This window comes from Oreochromis niloticus, linkage group LG18 (genome assembly GCF_001858045.2).
Source record: "Oreochromis niloticus isolate F11D_XX linkage group LG18, O_niloticus_UMD_NMBU, whole genome shotgun sequence".
Taxonomy (NCBI): Eukaryota; Metazoa; Chordata; class Actinopteri; order Cichliformes; family Cichlidae; genus Oreochromis; species Oreochromis niloticus.
Genome location: NC_031982.2, coordinates 20,999,395 through 21,017,261, shown reverse-complemented (window position 1 = coordinate 21,017,261; position 17,867 = coordinate 20,999,395). Strand labels below are relative to the sequence as shown.

Sequence of the window (17,867 nt, the reverse complement as noted above, 5' to 3'; positions counted from 1 at the left end):
CATAGATGCTAATCTGAAAGTGGTGAGTGAGGCTGCAAATGGTCAACTTGCCTGTTTTATTAGACCCCACATGGTCAGAGGTGCCACCCCTTGGCAGTGTTGGACACTGCTCTCTCATCAGTTTACCATCAAACACCAGAGGTTTACATCAGACAAAAGGTGCTGATGTTGCAGTTTGCCCAGCTCAAGCCATCTTTAAAGCGAGACGGACACATAAAATTGAGATAGCTACAGTTTATTTTAAGTATTTTAAGTAAATTTTACGTCATTCAAACAGTACTGAAACCAGTATATATTTGTTCAACCTTTGTCGTGCAACGTAATATAGAAAGGAAAAAAAGTTTTTAAAAGTGTCCTATCACAACTAAAGGAGTAGTTGTCAAAGGTCAAAGGTCAGGGAAAATATGAACTGTCTGCATTTTACTGACATATACTTTAATTAATATTGTTGACTTGTACTACAATAATGTTCCTTCTGCTGTTTATTTATTCATATAATCAATCAAACATCGTCAGAGGACTTATTTTTCTTTCTTTCCTTTTAATTCATTTTCATTTTCAATCTTAGAAATCAAATGTCCAGTTTTAACTTTAATTGTTGTTGTTGTTTTTTGTTAAAGCAAAACAAAACAAAGTACCCGAGTGTAGCATCAATTAGCTTTAGTCATTGCAATTTTTTCAGTGCAGCTTATTGTAACATGCTAAAATCCCTATTGTTAGAACAGGTAAATGAAAACAGCTTCACAGCATTTCAGAAACATTTTCATTTATACAAAAACAGCAAATGAAATGCAGGAATGAGATTCAGATTTCAGAAACATACATTTTTTGACTTGCAAATAAAAAAACATGTAAGATAGATAAAATATATAAGCTAAGGCAAATATGCAAAAGATGATAATTAAAATAAAAACAATCTTGATCACAGTAGAGTTTGATCAGAAATTAGATCTGGACGGATATCTATATAAAAAAACGAAACGTCATGAATCACAGCACGTTACACATTACACGAGGTCATCCAAGGTCCACCAGCCCCTTTCTTTAAAGTGAAAAGGTTGTGAAACATAAACCAGTATTGGATGTTTTTTATCACGGTCACACTCTTAAAAAGCAAAAAAACTAGGTTAACTTATAATAGTTAAAATAAACTAGGCATTCTGTTGGAGAAAAAAAAACTTTATTTGAAAAATGCAAAACTATTAGAACAAAATTATGCATGTTTCCTGTTAGAAAGCTAAATACATGGAACTGTTGAGCCTCTCAAGTTTAATACTCCAGCAACCTCACTCACAAATGAATGAGGCACAAGAAACCTGGCTTTGTTGTAAAGTTTGGCGGTTTGCGTATCTTTGGTATATTTGTCAGCACTAACCACTGCATAATATCATTAACAAAATTCAGTCTCTGTTATAAACAGCTGCCATTCAATTTAATTGTTGTTTGTTTTTATCTAATCTAATTAGAGATCTAGTAATATCTTATCTGAACTAAAATCTAATGCATAGTTAGTGCTAAGCATCACAAATTCACATTTCTTCAGTGGTTTTCAGAGTAATGAATGCAACTGAACTCCCATCGTTACTAACGTCTCTGCTTTGTGATAAAGGATTACGTAGCATGGGGAGATACCTCCTAAAACTTTGTGCTCCAATTATATGGAGCAGAGGACTAAGGCAACAGCAGAACTGAGACAGAGGATAAAGGATAAACCATGAAAAGTGCAATGCTTCCATCACTGCATGTGTATGTTTCAAAAAACCCCAGATTATAAATGACATTACAGAGTCCCAGACATGCAGAGGAGTCAAACAAAGAAAAGTCCCAAAAGTTACCCCTAAAATCACTTTTGAAGGCAGTTGGTGCCTGTTTATCTTGCCCTGTTTCATCATTATCCACATGTGGACATGACAGACAGTAGTGACAAGGAAAGGAATGAGAAAAAAAAGGCAAAACTCTGTGTAGAATTCAGCTTGGGTCCATGCAAACAGACACACTTGAACCTCAAATATGACTTCGGTACACATGAACTGCTTAATGCTTGCAGCAGCACATACCAGCCATACCAAGATGCTAGTAATGAGGACACCACATTTTCTTGAGACCTGTGCACACAGACATGAAACCTGAACAAAAGAAAAATAATTATGCAATGACATGACAGTGAGGATTAAAATAGAGGCGTACATTCCTAGATAATAAACTGCTGTCATGAATCCACAGGCCCACTCTCCAAAGATCCAGCTATGGAGTAAATTACAGGCCTCAAATGGCAAGGTCACAGTGATGCAAAGGTTAGCTATTGTAAGTTGCAGAAGTAAGATATCGGGAGTGATCTTCCAAGCTTGTTCTTTTCGGAGGACCCACAACAGGAAGCTGTTTCCGGACAGGCTGATGCAGAAGAAAAGAATAATGGCAGCAGCACAATAGCATTCGAGTGCCGACAGTGGAAAGTCATCCTGACTGCTTTCAGTCTCATTAAAGAGTGTAAACTCGTCACTGCTCAAGGCCATTATTTACTTGTTGAGGTCTTGTAAGGAAATGGCTGCTGATCTATTGAAAAAGTGAGGATATAAGGTTAGTTTAAAAAAACAAAAAAACAAAACATAAATTATTACATTCTTTGTTGTGGTTGAAATCTATCAGACAAATCTCGATAAAAACTAATCCAGTCCAGTGTAATAGACACAACACTATACAAACTTCAACACTGTTGAAAGTTAAAAGGTTATGATTTGGAAATCTGTCATTTGGAGCGACTGTTGTGTTATACTGTAATGTTTATAAGAAATACCATGAGTGCTTTTTAATGTAATAGCAGTTAATTCAAACTACTGGTAATCATAATATTTATTCAACATATCAATTTTGCGCTTGTATCCTATCCCTATCTATTCCTGTGAATTATAATGTGTACAGTAAAGGTGAACACAGTGGCATCAGTTTTGTCTAATTTAGACACCTTTCATCCACCTTCTACACACTGCTGTCAGGTTTCAGGACAATCCTTCAGCATCAAATGCATCTCTCTCACCGTCCAACCTCATTCTAATTACACTCACGACCACCTGCCAAGTGCATGTACATTCATTCTGATCCCTTTGGGGATCTGCCAAGTCCAGAAGCCACTGCAGCTTGTTGCTTCATGATCACGAAACATTTGTAATGTGTATTTGGGGTTGGGATCCCTTCTAGTGAAACCATGATGAAGCTCAACCTCACTGCTTTTCATCTAATTAAGAGTTTAAAATCACAGTTTGAGGCCATTATTTATGAGTCTTTTTGAGGACATTACTGAATATATTATTGTTATAATAATAATTAGTAGTAGTAGTAGCATATACATTAATAGTGTAATTATTTTTTAGGCAAACCTAGATAAAGACTAATGGAGCCTAACATAACAGATTCATTTTTTTAATACACAGCTTGAACTGTCTTAAAGTGTTTAAGAGGTTGTGTTATACTGCTGTTTTTGTAAGGCAAACCATAAACAGTCAAAGTGATCAGAATGCTTATTGATGATGTTTATTAGAAATATCACAATTCCGTATGTATCATGTATCATATATGCAGCACTATAATAACCATAAATGACACATAAACCTATTCTGTAAGAGTTATAGTGAGTCGTTGAAAAAATGGTCACAACAAGTGTTATTGTGTACATAACAACATCAAAATGGTTTTTTTTTTCTCATGGTGATTATTTAAGAGTCTATCTAAAATATCGATTCACATTCTTGTAATATAAGTTTCACTCCATATTCTTGGATTTTTTATTACATTTTTTCCCAAACGTTCCCATTTACATAAATCGACTCCTTACCTTGTGCATGTGCTCATGTGTCAGGCTAGGCTTCGCTCAGTGATAGTGTTAATGCACGTGAACTTCACACTAATTTCACTCTAACATGAACCAAAGAAAAGTGCTGTCTGTGCATTTTTTTTCCAGTCCAGTTTATTGTGACATACCAAAATCATTTTGTGGGAACAGAGAAGTGAAAACAGCTTCCTGTTTAAGCTACATCTCTACACAGAGATCAACTCACAAAGAAAACAATAAGCAACTTTAAATTGCATTCAAATGAATCACACAAACATGATTTACCAGAGTTTTGGGGACATAATTTGTTGCAAATTGTGCAAAATATAATGTCAAAACAACATATTTCATGTTACGCCTGATGTAGCTGTGAAAGTACCAAAATGGGTAACATTTAACTGAGTCCTTGTCCTTGAGCCAGCTTAGTGATTTTAAAAAGTTAAAATCACTAAGGTCACATTCCTTTTTTAACCTGAAAAAATACACCATATAAATGAGAAAAATTAGTAGATTCATGTTTAATCAAATGATAGCAATAAGCAACCAGCAATAAAGATAAAGACCCAATCATCAGTAATTTCTGACTGTCAGACATCAGCAAAAGAAGTGTTAAGGAAAGTGATCTGAAAAGTTACAGCTTTATTTGTTATAACAAATCTGATGCTGATATAAATTTCAGGTAATTTATCTGATTCTAATACAAAGCATCTAATCCTAATTTCAACTGCAAACTGCATTTACATTATATATAGTCATTCTCAGGTGGAGTGCAGGATCCATCCAAATGATGAGGCTGCATTAATTTGTCGTTTTTGACACACTGCAGTTTGTGCTGGTCTTCATACAACCCAGTATCAGTGCTATTGTACAGGTGATTACTAATAATAATTAAATTAGCTTATAAACGAACATGCAGTCAGTTCATTTCACTAAAGACCAGCAGCCCAGTAACATGGAAAAAATATGTAATACACTGGCTGGTCCACTAGAGGACATCATGTGAGTGTCACACTTGCATCCTTGTAGTATAAGCAGGGGGCAATAATTTACTGAAAGCTAAAATATCCCTATTGACTAAGCTCCTTCTATACTGGCTAAGATTAAGCTCCTGCTAAAGACTAATACTTGTAAAAAATGAATCAAAGTGTAATTACTCACTAAACCCGATGCAATACCATGAAAAATAACACCAACATGTTTTTGTGTTATCCTAATTCAGTCTGTTCTGGCTAATTTTAGGAGGCCATGTCATTTCAGGTGCTGTTGTTCAAGTAAGCAACATAAATGTATGTTGCTTATGGGAGGATGAGAGATCACATATCCGTATTTGTGTTGATATTCAGGTTTGCACTGCTATACTGTTACAGACATCCCTGTAACAAGTTCTACATTTATAATATGAGAACCCTCAGACAGGTATTCTGCAAGGGAAATAACCATGTTTCCATCCTAAACAGGCCATTCCTGTAGTTACCTCTGCATTCTCTCTGTGTTCATACTGAGTTTGAAGCAGGAAATTTTACATTATTCTTTATGATGAAACTATAATGTTAAAATACCCTTTGCCCATTAAATCTGCATATTGTTAGACAGTTTAGTTGCACAAAGAGTTTCACATTTATTTTGTAATAACTTGTTACACCATAAGATATGGTAAACGACACACTATTAAGCATTGGTAAGGTATTAGTAAATCCCTATTTCATCATTTGTAAAACTGAAAGTCCCCTGTGGTTGTTGGTGCTCAGTGTTTCTCTTCCTCTCTTAAACACTTCCTTAGACTCTGATGGTATACTTACATTTCAGTATTCTCTGAAACTCATGACTGGGTCATGTTTGCACATTACTGTAAATATTTGTACATTTTTGTGCTATTTCGACTTCCTTTTTCTGTCCTAAAAATAGCTGACATTTTCTGTAGGTGGTACAGAGTACTTCAAAGTCCACTAAGAAGGTTCCTAGTGTGACCCAGCCAGAAAACTTTCACTTATTTACCAAGATGACACCTTGCTATAATAGTTGTAACTAAAGGGGGAATTTATTTTAGTTTATGTTTTTCAGACAGTGAGATGCAGAAACTGCAGGATATTATGGCCAGAGGAGACATCTAACGGGGTTCCTACATTGTGGTGCTTTTATCAGTCTGCTCCACAAGATGGTGGAGGAAAGCAAGGCCCTATCATCTTAACAGCTTTTTATATTCCAACATGGTTCCAGAGTGTAACTGAAGCCAAGGGAAGATCTAAGAGGAAAGCACGAAGCACAGCAAAACATAGAGGTTTCCCTGGGAGAAAGTAAGCATTTGAAACCAAAATCACCTTAAGGCTAAAGTGATCCTTATATTAAACTAGATGAACAATGTAGTGATGCCTGCATGCAGGAGAGGAGGAGGTAAGGAGAGAGCAAAAGAGGGAAAGCTACAGAGAGTAAGTGAATGAGGGAGATTAGCGAAAAAGGACTGAGAAGAGCACCGCACTCTAGTTGCCTGAAGTAGAAATCAGTCATAGTCAAAGTCATATATCCTTTATGTTTTTACCTTTGACCTTTAGTTTCACTGAAGCAGTTTTATATATATTTAAACTGTCTTATCCATGACTCCTCAATTCTTCACACAGTGGTTTTTCATCAGCAGAAATGTCAGATTGAAAAGGATTGTGGAATACACTGATGCATCTCTTGGTCCATAGCTAGAATCAGAGTTAGCTTTGAGCCAATTCTTGCCACCTGCTGGTGCACCAACTTAGGCACCCATTTCTTCTTACTGACAAAAACATTTAAGTAAATTGTTGTAGTTAAGGAAGCATGTCTGAGTTGATTCAAAACAAAAAGAGGATGTCATGGTTATGGGTCAGGTGACCAAGGGTTTTGAGCTTTTGCAGTTTCATTACAGATTTTGTGATGTGGGCTTTGTTTGCAGACTCTGTTAATTATGTTTGGGTTTCTTTGTGCTTATGACTTTTTTTTTTAAATTCCCGCTAGTTCCCTATTCTGTTATTTTATGTCTCTAGGTTGGTCAGAAATGACTTTGTCTGTCAGTTCTCCTCCTGCTCCTTTAGACATCTGTCTGTGTTTTATTTTTGTGTCTCCTTGAAGTCTGTCATGTCTCCATGTATGTTTAAGTTTTGTCAATGTCAAGTTTGTGTATCTTAGTCTCTCTGTGTTTATGCTTCCTGCTTTGTCTCGCCTGTCATGACTCTGCAGACATGTCTTTCTCTCCACTTCCCCTAATCACCCTCCTGTGGGGAGGGGATAAAGTCTCCCTTTATCCTTTGTCAGAGTATCTGTTGTAGTTCCTTTTTCTGTTGTCCTTTCAGTTTCTCAGTCCTAGTGTGTTTCGTCATGCCACCTCATTGTGTTTTTTCCTAGATGTTTAGTTTTCTGTTTTCCCCATTGGACTTTTGTTTCACCGATTTGGATGTTTGTTGCTTTCATTCCTTTTTTGCCATCTACCAAATACACAGTTCGCTTTGTTAACCTTTGCCTGCTCATGTCTGCATTTGGGTCCAACTCACCTTCCAATCTACACACCCTGCAGATTATGACAGAGAAACTCTCAGCTTGCTTAAGAATATTACAACATTTCCAGCACAGCAAAACTTTCCTCACTTTTTGTGGCAGGTTTATATTAGTCACAGCTAGATGAAACTAATGCTGCTCAAAAGCATCCAGAATGATCATAACATTTATCCAGCATGTCAGCATATGTGTCTTGTCATCAAAAACAGTTTTAAAAAATATGAAATCAACTATATGGAAGAAAAATTAGAAGGCTTAATGGAATTTTAATAAAGTGGAGCAATTTAAATGGTGTGTTTGAGAACAATGAGATGACATCAGATATCTATAAATGATAAAGTGAGTCTAGGGTCACTGTGAGTCAGTGAAACAAAGAGTTAGCATACCTGTAGAATACCTGCAAACCTCAATGAATTGTCAGTTAAGCATAATTTATTCCATATGTCCAAGCTTTAACATATTGTAATTTTTTATCAATCAATCAATCAATCAATCTTTATTTATAAAGCACTTTTCATACAAAAAAAAAACTGTAGCACAAAGTGCTTTACATGGTTAAAAGCAGCCCACCCCACCCCACCCCACCCTCCCACTCATTCCCCACACTCTCATTAACAGAAAGGTCATGGATACACACATCCCCCCCCGCCACTCCACACACACACACACACACACACACACACACACACACTTAAAGAGTAAAATTGGGCTGGGTACGCATTAGCCAAGTGAGGAAACACTATCACAGGGAGCTGTCTGCACCGGGAGCCGGTCACAGACCGCAGCCTCCAGGCTGGGCACGCAGCAGGAGGGAGGCAAAGAAGCCCCCCAGCCAGGCTGAGAGGATCCACAGAGCCCCAGCAGCCACGGTCGATCACAGCCCCGGTGCAGAGAGCCCCCTCCGAGGAAACACTGGAGATATGACCTAATAAGAATATAAACAGGATAAAAAGATAAAATAAATAAGAGTGGGATACAATATAAATATAAGTATAAACAGAGTAAGAAGATAAAAAATGAATAAGAATACAATCAATAAATATTAGATAAAACTAAATTAATATAAATAGAATAACAGGATAGAATAAATAAGCATAAAATAAATAAACGTTAGTTAAAAGCTAAATTAAAAAGGTGGGTCTTGAGCCTGTTTTTAAAAACATGAACGTTCTCTGCGGCCCTGAGCTCCTCCGGCAGGCTGTTCCACAGTCGAGGACCGAACCACTGAAAAGCTGCCTCTCCGTGAGTATGTGTCCTGACTTTAGGGACAATCAAAAGGCCAGTACCAGAGGACCTCAGGGTCCGCGAGGGTTCATATGGTAAAAGCAGATCTGAAAGATAAGAAGGCCCAAGACCATTAAGACATTTAAAAACCAATAAAAGAACTTTAAAATCGATCCTGAAACACACGGGGAGCCAATGCAGCGATTGTAAAACCGGTGTAATGTGGGCCCGCCCTCTGGTCTTCGTCAGCACACGAGCTGCAGAGTTTTGCAAAAGTTGCAAAGGTGAAATATTCTTTTTGGGGAGACCAGAGAGCAGGGCATTACAGTAATCAATGCGAATGGTAATAAAAGCATGCATCAGCATCTCCGTGTTGGCCCGAGAGAGAATAGGGCGGACTCTGGCTATATTTTTTAGATGATAAAATCCAATTTTGGTTACGTGTTTAATATGTGTGATAAAACTAAGCTCAGAGTCAAGAATAACACCCAGGTTTTTCACTTGTAGTGAAGGGCATAGTGAAAATGCCTGTAATTTAGACAAGAGTTTCTCTCTCTGAGCCTCAGGACCGATGATTAAAACTTCAGTTTTGTCCTGGTTAAGCTGTAAAAAGTTTTCTGCCATCCAAGATTTTATATCTAGAATACAGTTAAAAAGGGCATCCATTGGTCTGGTGTCGTCAGGAGACACGGAGATGTACAGCTGAGTATCATCAGCGTAACTGTGGAAGTTCACTCCATGCCTCCTGATGACGCCGCCAAGAGGGAGCATATACAAATTAAAAAGTACAGGGCCTAAAACCGACCCTTGAGGCACACCACATGTCATTTTCTATTATGATTTATGATTATGATTTATATTCCTGTAATATTAATGTCCATATTCACACATTTATATACATTTTCCTCTCTATTTATTCCAAAACTTTTCTCATTTTTATTACATGACATTACATTTTATTACAAGAAAGATTAACGGCCCAGGTGACTTGCCTTCTGCTTCATGGTTTCCCTCAGTGATTATGTTAATAAACTTACACTACACACGACTTTGACTCTATCAGTGACCACAGAAAACTGCTGTCAATGCATTTTTTTTTTTACAATTCGTCTTACGGTACATACCACAAAAAAGAAGAAGTGAAAAAAGCTTCCCTGGATTTCAGCAACATTTTCATTTCTACAAAAAATACTCATAAAACTACGCCAGCGAAATGCACAATTTTACACACATCTTTGACCTTGCACATTAAAAAGGCTAAAACAAAATCTGTGTATATGATGTCAAGACTATATGCAAAACTTGTCAAATTATATACAACCTTTGATTCAGTCTGTAAATACTTTTACAAAACAATGTTTAATTTCAAGAGGGACTGTTAAATGGATCACTGTGTCGTTCTGTGTTAACAGAATAGTTCTCTACTGTGAAAGCTACATTCTGAATACCAGAAGTTTTCTGGCCACTGTCTTCCTCCTTGTTCTTACTGCACAAATTTTTACATTTCAAAAGATTCAACAGATGCTTTCGCAACTTCTGTGAGATCATATACAGCAGAGGGTTCATACAGCAGTGAGAATAGGCAAGCATTTCACAAATATGGTAGGCAACTTCTAACCGTTTCAGTACCTTACAATCTTTGTTTGTATTGAGAGCCTTGATTAAAAGCATAATATGGTATGGCCCCCAGCAAATGAAAAAGACTGCAACAATACACAACAGCACAGCTACAGTCCTGGACTTCTTTCTGTTTAAACCTTGCAAAACTGTCTTGAGGATGGCAGAATAGCAGAAAATAATGATGGCAAATGGGAGGAAGAATAGCAGTGACACTTGGAGATAATGTCCAAGCTTGTCTTCAGATTCATCGTGGCAATAGTTTTTACCATACCAGTGTTCAACCTTTACTTTCATAGCATCACTCAGGGATGCTGAGATGCTGATGATCCAGGCAGCTATACAGGCACCGATTGCATACTTCTTTCTTCTAGCACGGTTGCTTTTCCAGTTTGGCAGCACCACCCTAATGAAACGGGCAACTGTCATGGCAGTCAGCAGAATGACACTGCTGTACAAACCAACAAAGAATGCAGCAGTCATGAATTTGCAGACAAAGTCCCCAAAGACCCATTGGTGTAGGTGATCAACGGCCCAGAACGGAAGTGTGATGGTGAAGATCAAATCAGAGCAGACCAGGTTCAGGATGAAAATATTTGTGATACTTTTCAGGCCCTCGTAGATGAAAAGAACACATAAGAGGAGACTGTTGCCTATGACGCTGATGATGAAGATTAAGATGAAGAGTGTCCCGGTAAAAGTGGGAAAGTCAGTGTCACAAGGACGATGGACTTCATCACTTGTCATGTTGTTTGCCATTGTCAATTTTCTACAAAAGATAAACACAAAATAAGATTTTTTTCAACACATTTAAATACTATAACTTTGCTGTTTTCTCTATAGTGACAGAAACTGTGGATTTTAGTTTTAGTTTAATGTGTAAAACAGAGACTAATAAAGGGGATTAAACACAGAAACCTACCTCTTGTATCCGCCGTCAAGTGTTCTGTTGAATTGTACTGTTCAGGAAAAGCTGTGATGATCTTAAGCAAACCAACAGTTCCTCTTTCTGTTTCACACTAAGTCCAAGATAACGCCCAAACAAAAACTACATTAAAAAAACAAACATTTTGTCCATATTAAAAATGAAACTTAAACAAAATTACACCTATGTTTCAGTATCACTGACAATTAATTGTCTACAGTTTTGCTGCACTGATCAAAATATAGAAATATAAATGAAGGTTTCATTTATCTGATTTTTTTATTTTGTAAAGCGTGAAAATGCTGATGATATAAAGTTTGAAAATAAGCACAATACTGAATACTTTTTTGGGAAGAAAATATATCCTGCTGAAAAAAAGGAAACAATAAAAAAAACTTTGTAAAACTAATTGATATGATAACATAAACCCCTAAAACCGAACAACAAAGTAATATCTGTAATGTGGCATACTCAGTAGATGAATATACTTTTATAATTACTACAGTAGTACAGCAAGAAAAGGCTTTTTGATCTTAGAACAGTTTTGTCACAGGTAAGTGCATGAAGAAAACTTAAAACATTTTCCTTCTCATCCAAAGATTTTTTAGGTCAAAAAAAACTATGAAATATATAAAATATGAAAACTTAAGATGTTGTATTAGTGGTTAAACTGGTTAAATTAAGGACGTTCAGCAACCAAGTTTTTGTTGTTGTTGTTGTTGTTGTTGTTTGTTTTTCGTACATGCTAATCTGCTGGCTGAGTCTGCACCTGCTGAACTTGCCTGCTTTGTTGAACTGAACATGGAAGGTGTTAACATGCTGGATCAATCGTTGAGCCTTTTCTATTATCATGCTAAGTGAGTTATCGCAGGCTTCTTCACACTACACTCTAACTGATCTGCACCGGGAATTTTGACCAACATGATTAGAAAGAGAAAATCAACCTCTCAAGTCAACAGGTCAAAGTGGAATTTGCTTATTTATTTGCGAGTTGCTTGCTTGTTGAAAAAGAAAATATGCTGTTAAGAAAATATTAAAAGGTATCTCTTTCATATTAAATAAACTTCCAGAAGACACAAAAGTTAGTTTTATTTTTTTTAATCAAATTTATTGAGAATACTTTACATGAAATAAAATGTGAAAATAATCATAATATCAAATGTATAAAAAATAACTTTGAAAGTGATTTCTTTGACAACATAAAATGTAACACATGTAATCATAGTGACCAATCTACAGTATCACTAATACGATGTACAGTATAATCAACTGATCATTTTGGAGTAGCACAAGTATAAAATAGAAGATTCTGATCAGAAAGTATATAACACAGTTAAAAACATTAAGAAAACGTATTGAAACACAACACATTACACAATGTCAAACTGAAATTGTCACTTCTGTTTCTCTTTATATGATGGACACCTTTGCAGTAACTGGTAGAATCCCAGTCTAACCACAGAACACCCTGAATTTTCTGTGCATGAAACACCAGTTGTAGCATTTGTCTTTCTATAAAGCTTGACTAATTGAGTTATTTTTTTATCTATTTGCCATTTTGAACCACTCTGTACCAAAGATGTATACTAGGAGAATGTTGGCTTTCTTTGTCTTACCTGACTCAACAAAACTTAAAACCACAGTGGGACATAATTAGTATTACAAAGGTGGTTATCAACTTTCACTGGTTGTGTATTCAGCATGTTACCATGGTGATTTAGCCAGGTTAAAAAAAAAAGTCACTTTCATAACATAAAACTCACTAAGCCATTAATCTTGCTTTGTGGTACACCCCTTTGGCATCAACAAAAGTCAGACTCTATCATTAATAGGTGCCACCCACTTTTTGTTGTTGTTACTGTTGCTTGTACTATATTAACTTCAGCTAATTTATCTAATAACTTCTCAAGCATCTACCCGTCTCATCCTAATGCATGCATTGTACAGTAAATTCAAATTTCTTCCGCATTTTGGAGAGGGATTAATGCCATTGGACTGTCAGTTTTAGTCTCATCTCTGCACAGTGATAATGTACTGCACGGCATGGGAAGATACCTCCTAAACCTTTGTACTCCTATTAAATGCACCAAAGGGATAAAGCAGCAGTAGATGTGAGTGATGGGATGAATGACGAACCAAGCATATATCAGTTCATGTGTGTACTCATAAAAATCCAATAGTAGCAAGGACTGTATAAACATGTGGATGCTGTAAGGAGCCAAGCATAGAAAAGTACTGACAGTTATGCCTAAAATCAATTTTGAAGGCAGTTGTTGGCTGTTTATCCTGCCCTGCTTTGCCATTATCCACATGTGAACATAACAGAATGAAGTGATAAGGACAGGAATGAGAAAGAAAAGAAAAATCTGTGTGTAGAGGTCGATGAGTTTCATGGTTAGTGACTCCACCAAATTTACACACACTTTCAGGTCAGCGAATTCGATGACTCTACCACTCACAGCCAATTTAATGCTTGCAGCAGCACACACCAGCCACATCACAATGCTACCTATGAGAACTCCATATTTTCCTAAGGCCTGTGCAGACAAGCACCAAGGCTGAACCACAGTAACATAATAATGCAAAAACATGGCAGTGATGATCACCACGGCGGTGAACTGTCCCAGATAATAAATCCCTGCAGCTACTCCACAGGCCCACTCTCCAAAGACCCACCCATGGAGTGCATTACAGGCTGCAAAAGGCAATGTCACAGTGAAGCAGAGGTTAGAAACTGTGAGTTGCAGAAGTAAAATATCCGATGTGATCTTCCAAGCTCGTTCCGTCCAGAGGACCCACAGCAGGAAGCTGTTTGCAGGCAGGCTGATGCAGAAGACGAGACTGTTGACAGCAGCAGGATAGTGAAGTTCTGATATCTTAATGTCATACTCGGTCTCGCTGCTTAGAGTCTCATTAAAGTGTATGTAATCATAACTGTCACTATCCAAGGCCATGATTTACTTGTTTAGGTCTTGTGATGAAAGTACTGTTGAGGAAATGAAAAATAAAAATAAATTTAAATAAAATGTGTTTAATCAGAATGATATGACATCAGAGATGAATGGCAAATAAAGCAAGTCCACAGGGGTTATTGTGAACCAGTGAAGAAAATGGTCACAACATATAATGTTGTTTGCATAAACAGCACTGAAGTTTTATTTAATATTCTCTGGTTAATTCATATCGCAGTAATATCAAATTCCACTCCATATTCCTACATTTCCTATATTTCTGCCACAACATTTATTACTGTTAATAATAAATAAATAATTGTTATAATAAATATTAATATTTTATTATTACATGAATCATTTCTCATGAGTTTTATCATCTAATTCAAAAGAGAAAAAAAGCCAAGAAGAGCCTACCTTGTGTATGCACTCTGTGTTTCCCTCAGTGATTGTGTTAATACACTTACACCTCATACTAATATGACCACAGAAATTTGCTTTCATTGCATTTTTTCCATCTAGTCTATCATGACATGTGTAGAGAGAATAAGAAAGAAGTGAAAACAGCTTCACTGGATTTCAGCAACATTTTATTTTTTTTTACAAAAACAGCATTGCTAGTAAAAGTGCAGTAGAAAAGTGCAGATTCTTAAACACATACATTTTACTTTTACTTGGCACATTAAAATTAAAAAATGCATGTAATTTGTATTTAATTTCAGGAGAACATAAAAAGATGTCAAATTAAATAAGAATAAACTGCTGTAGAATCAAAGGCAGAAGATAAAGTTCACTATTTTGTCCATTTGTGAATGTTGAATGCTGTAGCCCAAAAGGGTAGACCAGCTGTGAAGAAGAGATACCCGTCAAGTCTACGGTAGCGCAAAGTCTACAGTGACCGTAGACGGTTACGTCTTTTCATTGGCTCGGAGTCTACGTAGGTCAAAGTTGGTTGGTCAAAAGTCTAGAGTGAAAGAAGGGGAAAGAAGAGGCTTGTGATTGGTGAAAAATGTGCAATGAAGGAAACTTCTGTTTTTCATTCAGTCTGTCTTTTTTCTTTATCAGGTGATGTTTCCAGCTCCTCCCACCTGATGCCTGGACTGCTGTCTGTGGTCTTCAGCATGATCACAATGTGTTATTTATTTATTTTGAGTGGTTTACAATGACAGCACAGTAAGCATTATCAGTGTACATACAATAAAAGCATCTAGTTTTTACTCCAACACCGATGAGGATTTTCCTTTGGCTCTTTGAACCAAAACAGGTTGGAAAATCCCCTGAAATTAACAGCAATTGAGAATGAATTGCTCTCTTTTCTTCTGTGTTATTATGATGTGCAAAGACTAGCCATAACAGGAGTCTTTTAGGTTGCCCTGATGAGACAATGTAATTGTTTTACTTTTATACTGGTAAATTGAGAAGGATTATTCATACCATTGTACTGTCATTTACAGACAAGCGAGAAATTAAAGGCATACCCTGAACTCTTGACCCCACACGGAGAGACATTGTTGCACTTTGCTGCCATGTTAGGGTCCACTTGTCAAAGGGAAAAGAGTCATAAAATCAGTACAAAGTTGCTATGAGAGATTATCTTTGTATTGTGACAAAGTATTTGAAGAGGGGTCACTGAATAGTTGATTATGAAAATGGTGTGATCATATCTTTCACAGTCACTAGACCTCAACCAAGACTATCTGGGGGAAATTTGACTGACATAACAGATAGGTAATAGCTCCGTTAGTGTTTCCGAATCAATTGCAGGAAACACTGAAGCTGTTGCAGAGGCATGTGTTGTACAAATACCTCAAATACTTGTGTTTGCCACCTACTTGTACACATTGCTTCTGTGGTTCTGGTCTGTTATGTGTTTCTACATAGTTGTGTCTTCTGAGCCTGTTGGCAGAGAATGCTATTTGTCTGTAACGCAATAAAAAAAAAACATATCAAACGTATTTCTCTTTCTATAGATTTTATTTATTTATACTTGTATGTTTTGTCAGTGCCCTTAGGATTATTGTGATGCTGATTCAAAGGAGGTCAGTAAGTCTAAGGCAGATTTAAGCCCAGTTTAGGCATTCATTAAGTGAATCCACAACTCACTGTTACTGTAACACAGGACACTTTATTAAAGTGGAGGAAACAGGGATACAGGAAAACAGCACTGCAGGATAGTCAATCAGTGAACTTGTTTATAAATGCAATGTGAGGGGCTTTACATAATCAACTGTGTACAAAAAGTCAAAAGTGCCTGTCAGGTACGCTGGAATTATACACGTTACCGTCAACAACATCATCGTGAATGTTACACACTTAAAGAAAGTTTACGAGCAACATGTACTGACAATAGCCATACACGGGTAAATGTGTAGTAAATGGCAGTGCAGTAAATCTGCCTAGTATGATATTAAATACACGATACACTTACTACTTCGTATATCTCACATCATTTGTAACCAGCCACCGAAAGCACCACGTGAAGGTGCGTGGATACCCTCTGTGCCTGAGTGAAGGTCAGCGACTCGGCTGAGCAGCTCCTGTGGAGGTTTGGTGAAGACCATACTTCTCACCCGGCCTGCTGACGAGGAGCAGCGGCATCTGGATTTATAACACAAATTGCTAGTGTCGCCGTCATCAGCTGCAGCCACTGAAAACACTAGAAATGGGCATAATACATTAGATGTACCCTAAAGAGTTAAATGGGCTATTCAGCCTCGTGTAATTTCAGCTAAATCCAGGAGCGTCTTAGAGTCTATCACTTACCATAAACATAAAAGAAATGCCTGTTTCCATAAAAAATATCGGAGTTGCCGGTGTTCCAGATCAACTGGCGTTTAGATCAACTGGCGTTGGTCGAACAGATGTGTGGCAGTCTTGCGTTTCAGGAGCTGCTACCGACAAACCAGCAAAAAAAAAAAAAAAAAAACGCCAAATGTGTCATCTGTGACACTTGTGAGGTTATCTCAAACACACTCCGTCAGTCTTGATGCTGTTGAACAACAAAATGTTTAAAAATGTCGCGAGTTTACCTGGTGATATCCTCATGCGCGACGCGATCGCGAAAACAGCAAACAATTAACACCACGCCGGTGTTGTTCACAGGACAGGAAGAGTAAACGATCGGGGGACTCTTGTCGTCGTTATCGTCCCCCTCGCACATTTTATTTCTCCGGTTTCAGCGTTTTTGTTCGGAAGCGTAGAGCTGCCACCCAGGCAAAAGAAAAATAGAAGTATATCACGTTATAACGTGAAAAGTTTATTGTTCTAACAAGATACTTTTCATGTTTGTACAATATACTATCATGTTTGTACAATAAACTTTTGACGTTTGAACAATATAATATCACGTTATTACAATATGCATAATTATCACGTTCGTACAATATAAATATCACGTTCGTACAATATAAATATTATATTGTACGAACGTGATAATTATGTATATTGTAATAACGTGATATTATGTTGTTCAAACGTAAAAAGTATATTGTACAAACATGAAAAGTATCTTGTTAGAACAATAAACTTTTCACGTTATAACGTGATATACTTCTATTTTTCTTTTGCCTGGGTGGCAGCTCTACGCTTCCGTATTTTTGTTTCACAACTAAAGCGTGCAGTTTACTTTGTGTGCACTAACATGGACTCGAGTCAACCAGCGTCACCTCTGGCCAAGTGCCACAGCATACAGCCAGATCAACTTGTGACACACATCTGCACCACGTTTGAATTCGTTTCATGCACAATATATTTGTACCTTTCAATTGTGTCTTTGTTCGTCATGCAAATAAACCTTTGAAAAGAATGA

The 17,867-nt window shown here is 37.0% G+C and overlaps 3 protein-coding genes across 9 annotated transcripts; all 3 read right to left on the bottom strand.

Annotated features, from left to right (window-relative positions):
* Positions 1-749: 749 nt before the first annotated feature.
* Positions 750-3,891, bottom strand: LOC102076158 (chemokine XC receptor 1). Its single transcript, XM_005476500.3, has 2 exons — positions 3,830-3,891; positions 750-2,553 (listed from the first exon to the last, which is right to left on the bottom strand). Exon 2 carries the CDS (start codon positions 2,511-2,513, stop codon positions 1,530-1,532), a length of 984 nt encoding a protein of 327 aa, XP_005476557.1. The 5' UTR covers positions 2,514-2,553; positions 3,830-3,891; the 3' UTR covers positions 750-1,529.
* Positions 3,892-9,412: 5,521 nt separating this feature from the next.
* LOC100689812 (chemokine XC receptor 1) lies at positions 9,413-11,239 on the bottom strand. Its single transcript, XM_005476499.4, has 2 exons — positions 11,106-11,239; positions 9,413-10,952 (listed from the first exon to the last, which is right to left on the bottom strand). Exon 2 carries the CDS (start codon positions 10,940-10,942, stop codon positions 9,932-9,934), a length of 1,011 nt encoding a protein of 336 aa, XP_005476556.1. The 5' UTR covers positions 10,943-10,952; positions 11,106-11,239; the 3' UTR covers positions 9,413-9,931.
* A 946-nt stretch (positions 11,240-12,185) lies between these two features.
* LOC106098162 (C-C chemokine receptor type 8) lies at positions 12,186-17,364 on the bottom strand. 7 transcript variants are annotated; one of them, XM_025899955.1, is made up of 7 exons: positions 17,089-17,361; positions 16,823-16,947; positions 16,488-16,715; positions 15,892-15,979; positions 15,538-15,598; positions 14,477-15,023; positions 12,186-14,094 (listed from the first exon to the last, which is right to left on the bottom strand). In XM_025899955.1, exon 7 carries the CDS (start codon positions 14,060-14,062, stop codon positions 13,061-13,063), a length of 1,002 nt encoding a protein of 333 aa, XP_025755740.1. In that variant the 5' UTR covers positions 14,063-14,094; positions 14,477-15,023; positions 15,538-15,598; positions 15,892-15,979; positions 16,488-16,715; positions 16,823-16,947; positions 17,089-17,361; the 3' UTR covers positions 12,186-13,060. The 7 variants fall into 7 exon arrangements, with proteins under 7 accessions (XP_025755740.1, XP_025755741.1, XP_019203458.1 ...); XM_025899956.1 differs by lacking the exon at positions 15,538-15,598 and having other exon boundaries at positions 17,089-17,360; XM_019347913.2 differs by lacking the exon at positions 15,892-15,979 and having other exon boundaries at positions 17,089-17,360.
* Positions 17,365-17,867: the final 503 nt, after the last annotated feature.

Coding starts and splice junctions, on each gene's coding strand:
- LOC102076158 (XM_005476500.3), bottom strand. CDS start 2,513: ATGGCCTTGAGCAGTGACGAGTTTACACTCTTTAATGAGACTGAAAGC.
- LOC100689812 (XM_005476499.4), bottom strand. CDS start 10,942: ATGGCAAACAACATGACAAGTGATGAAGTCCATCGTCCTTGTGACACT.
- LOC106098162 (XM_025899957.1), bottom strand. CDS start 14,062: ATGGCCTTGGATAGTGACAGTTATGATTACATACACTTTAATGAGACT.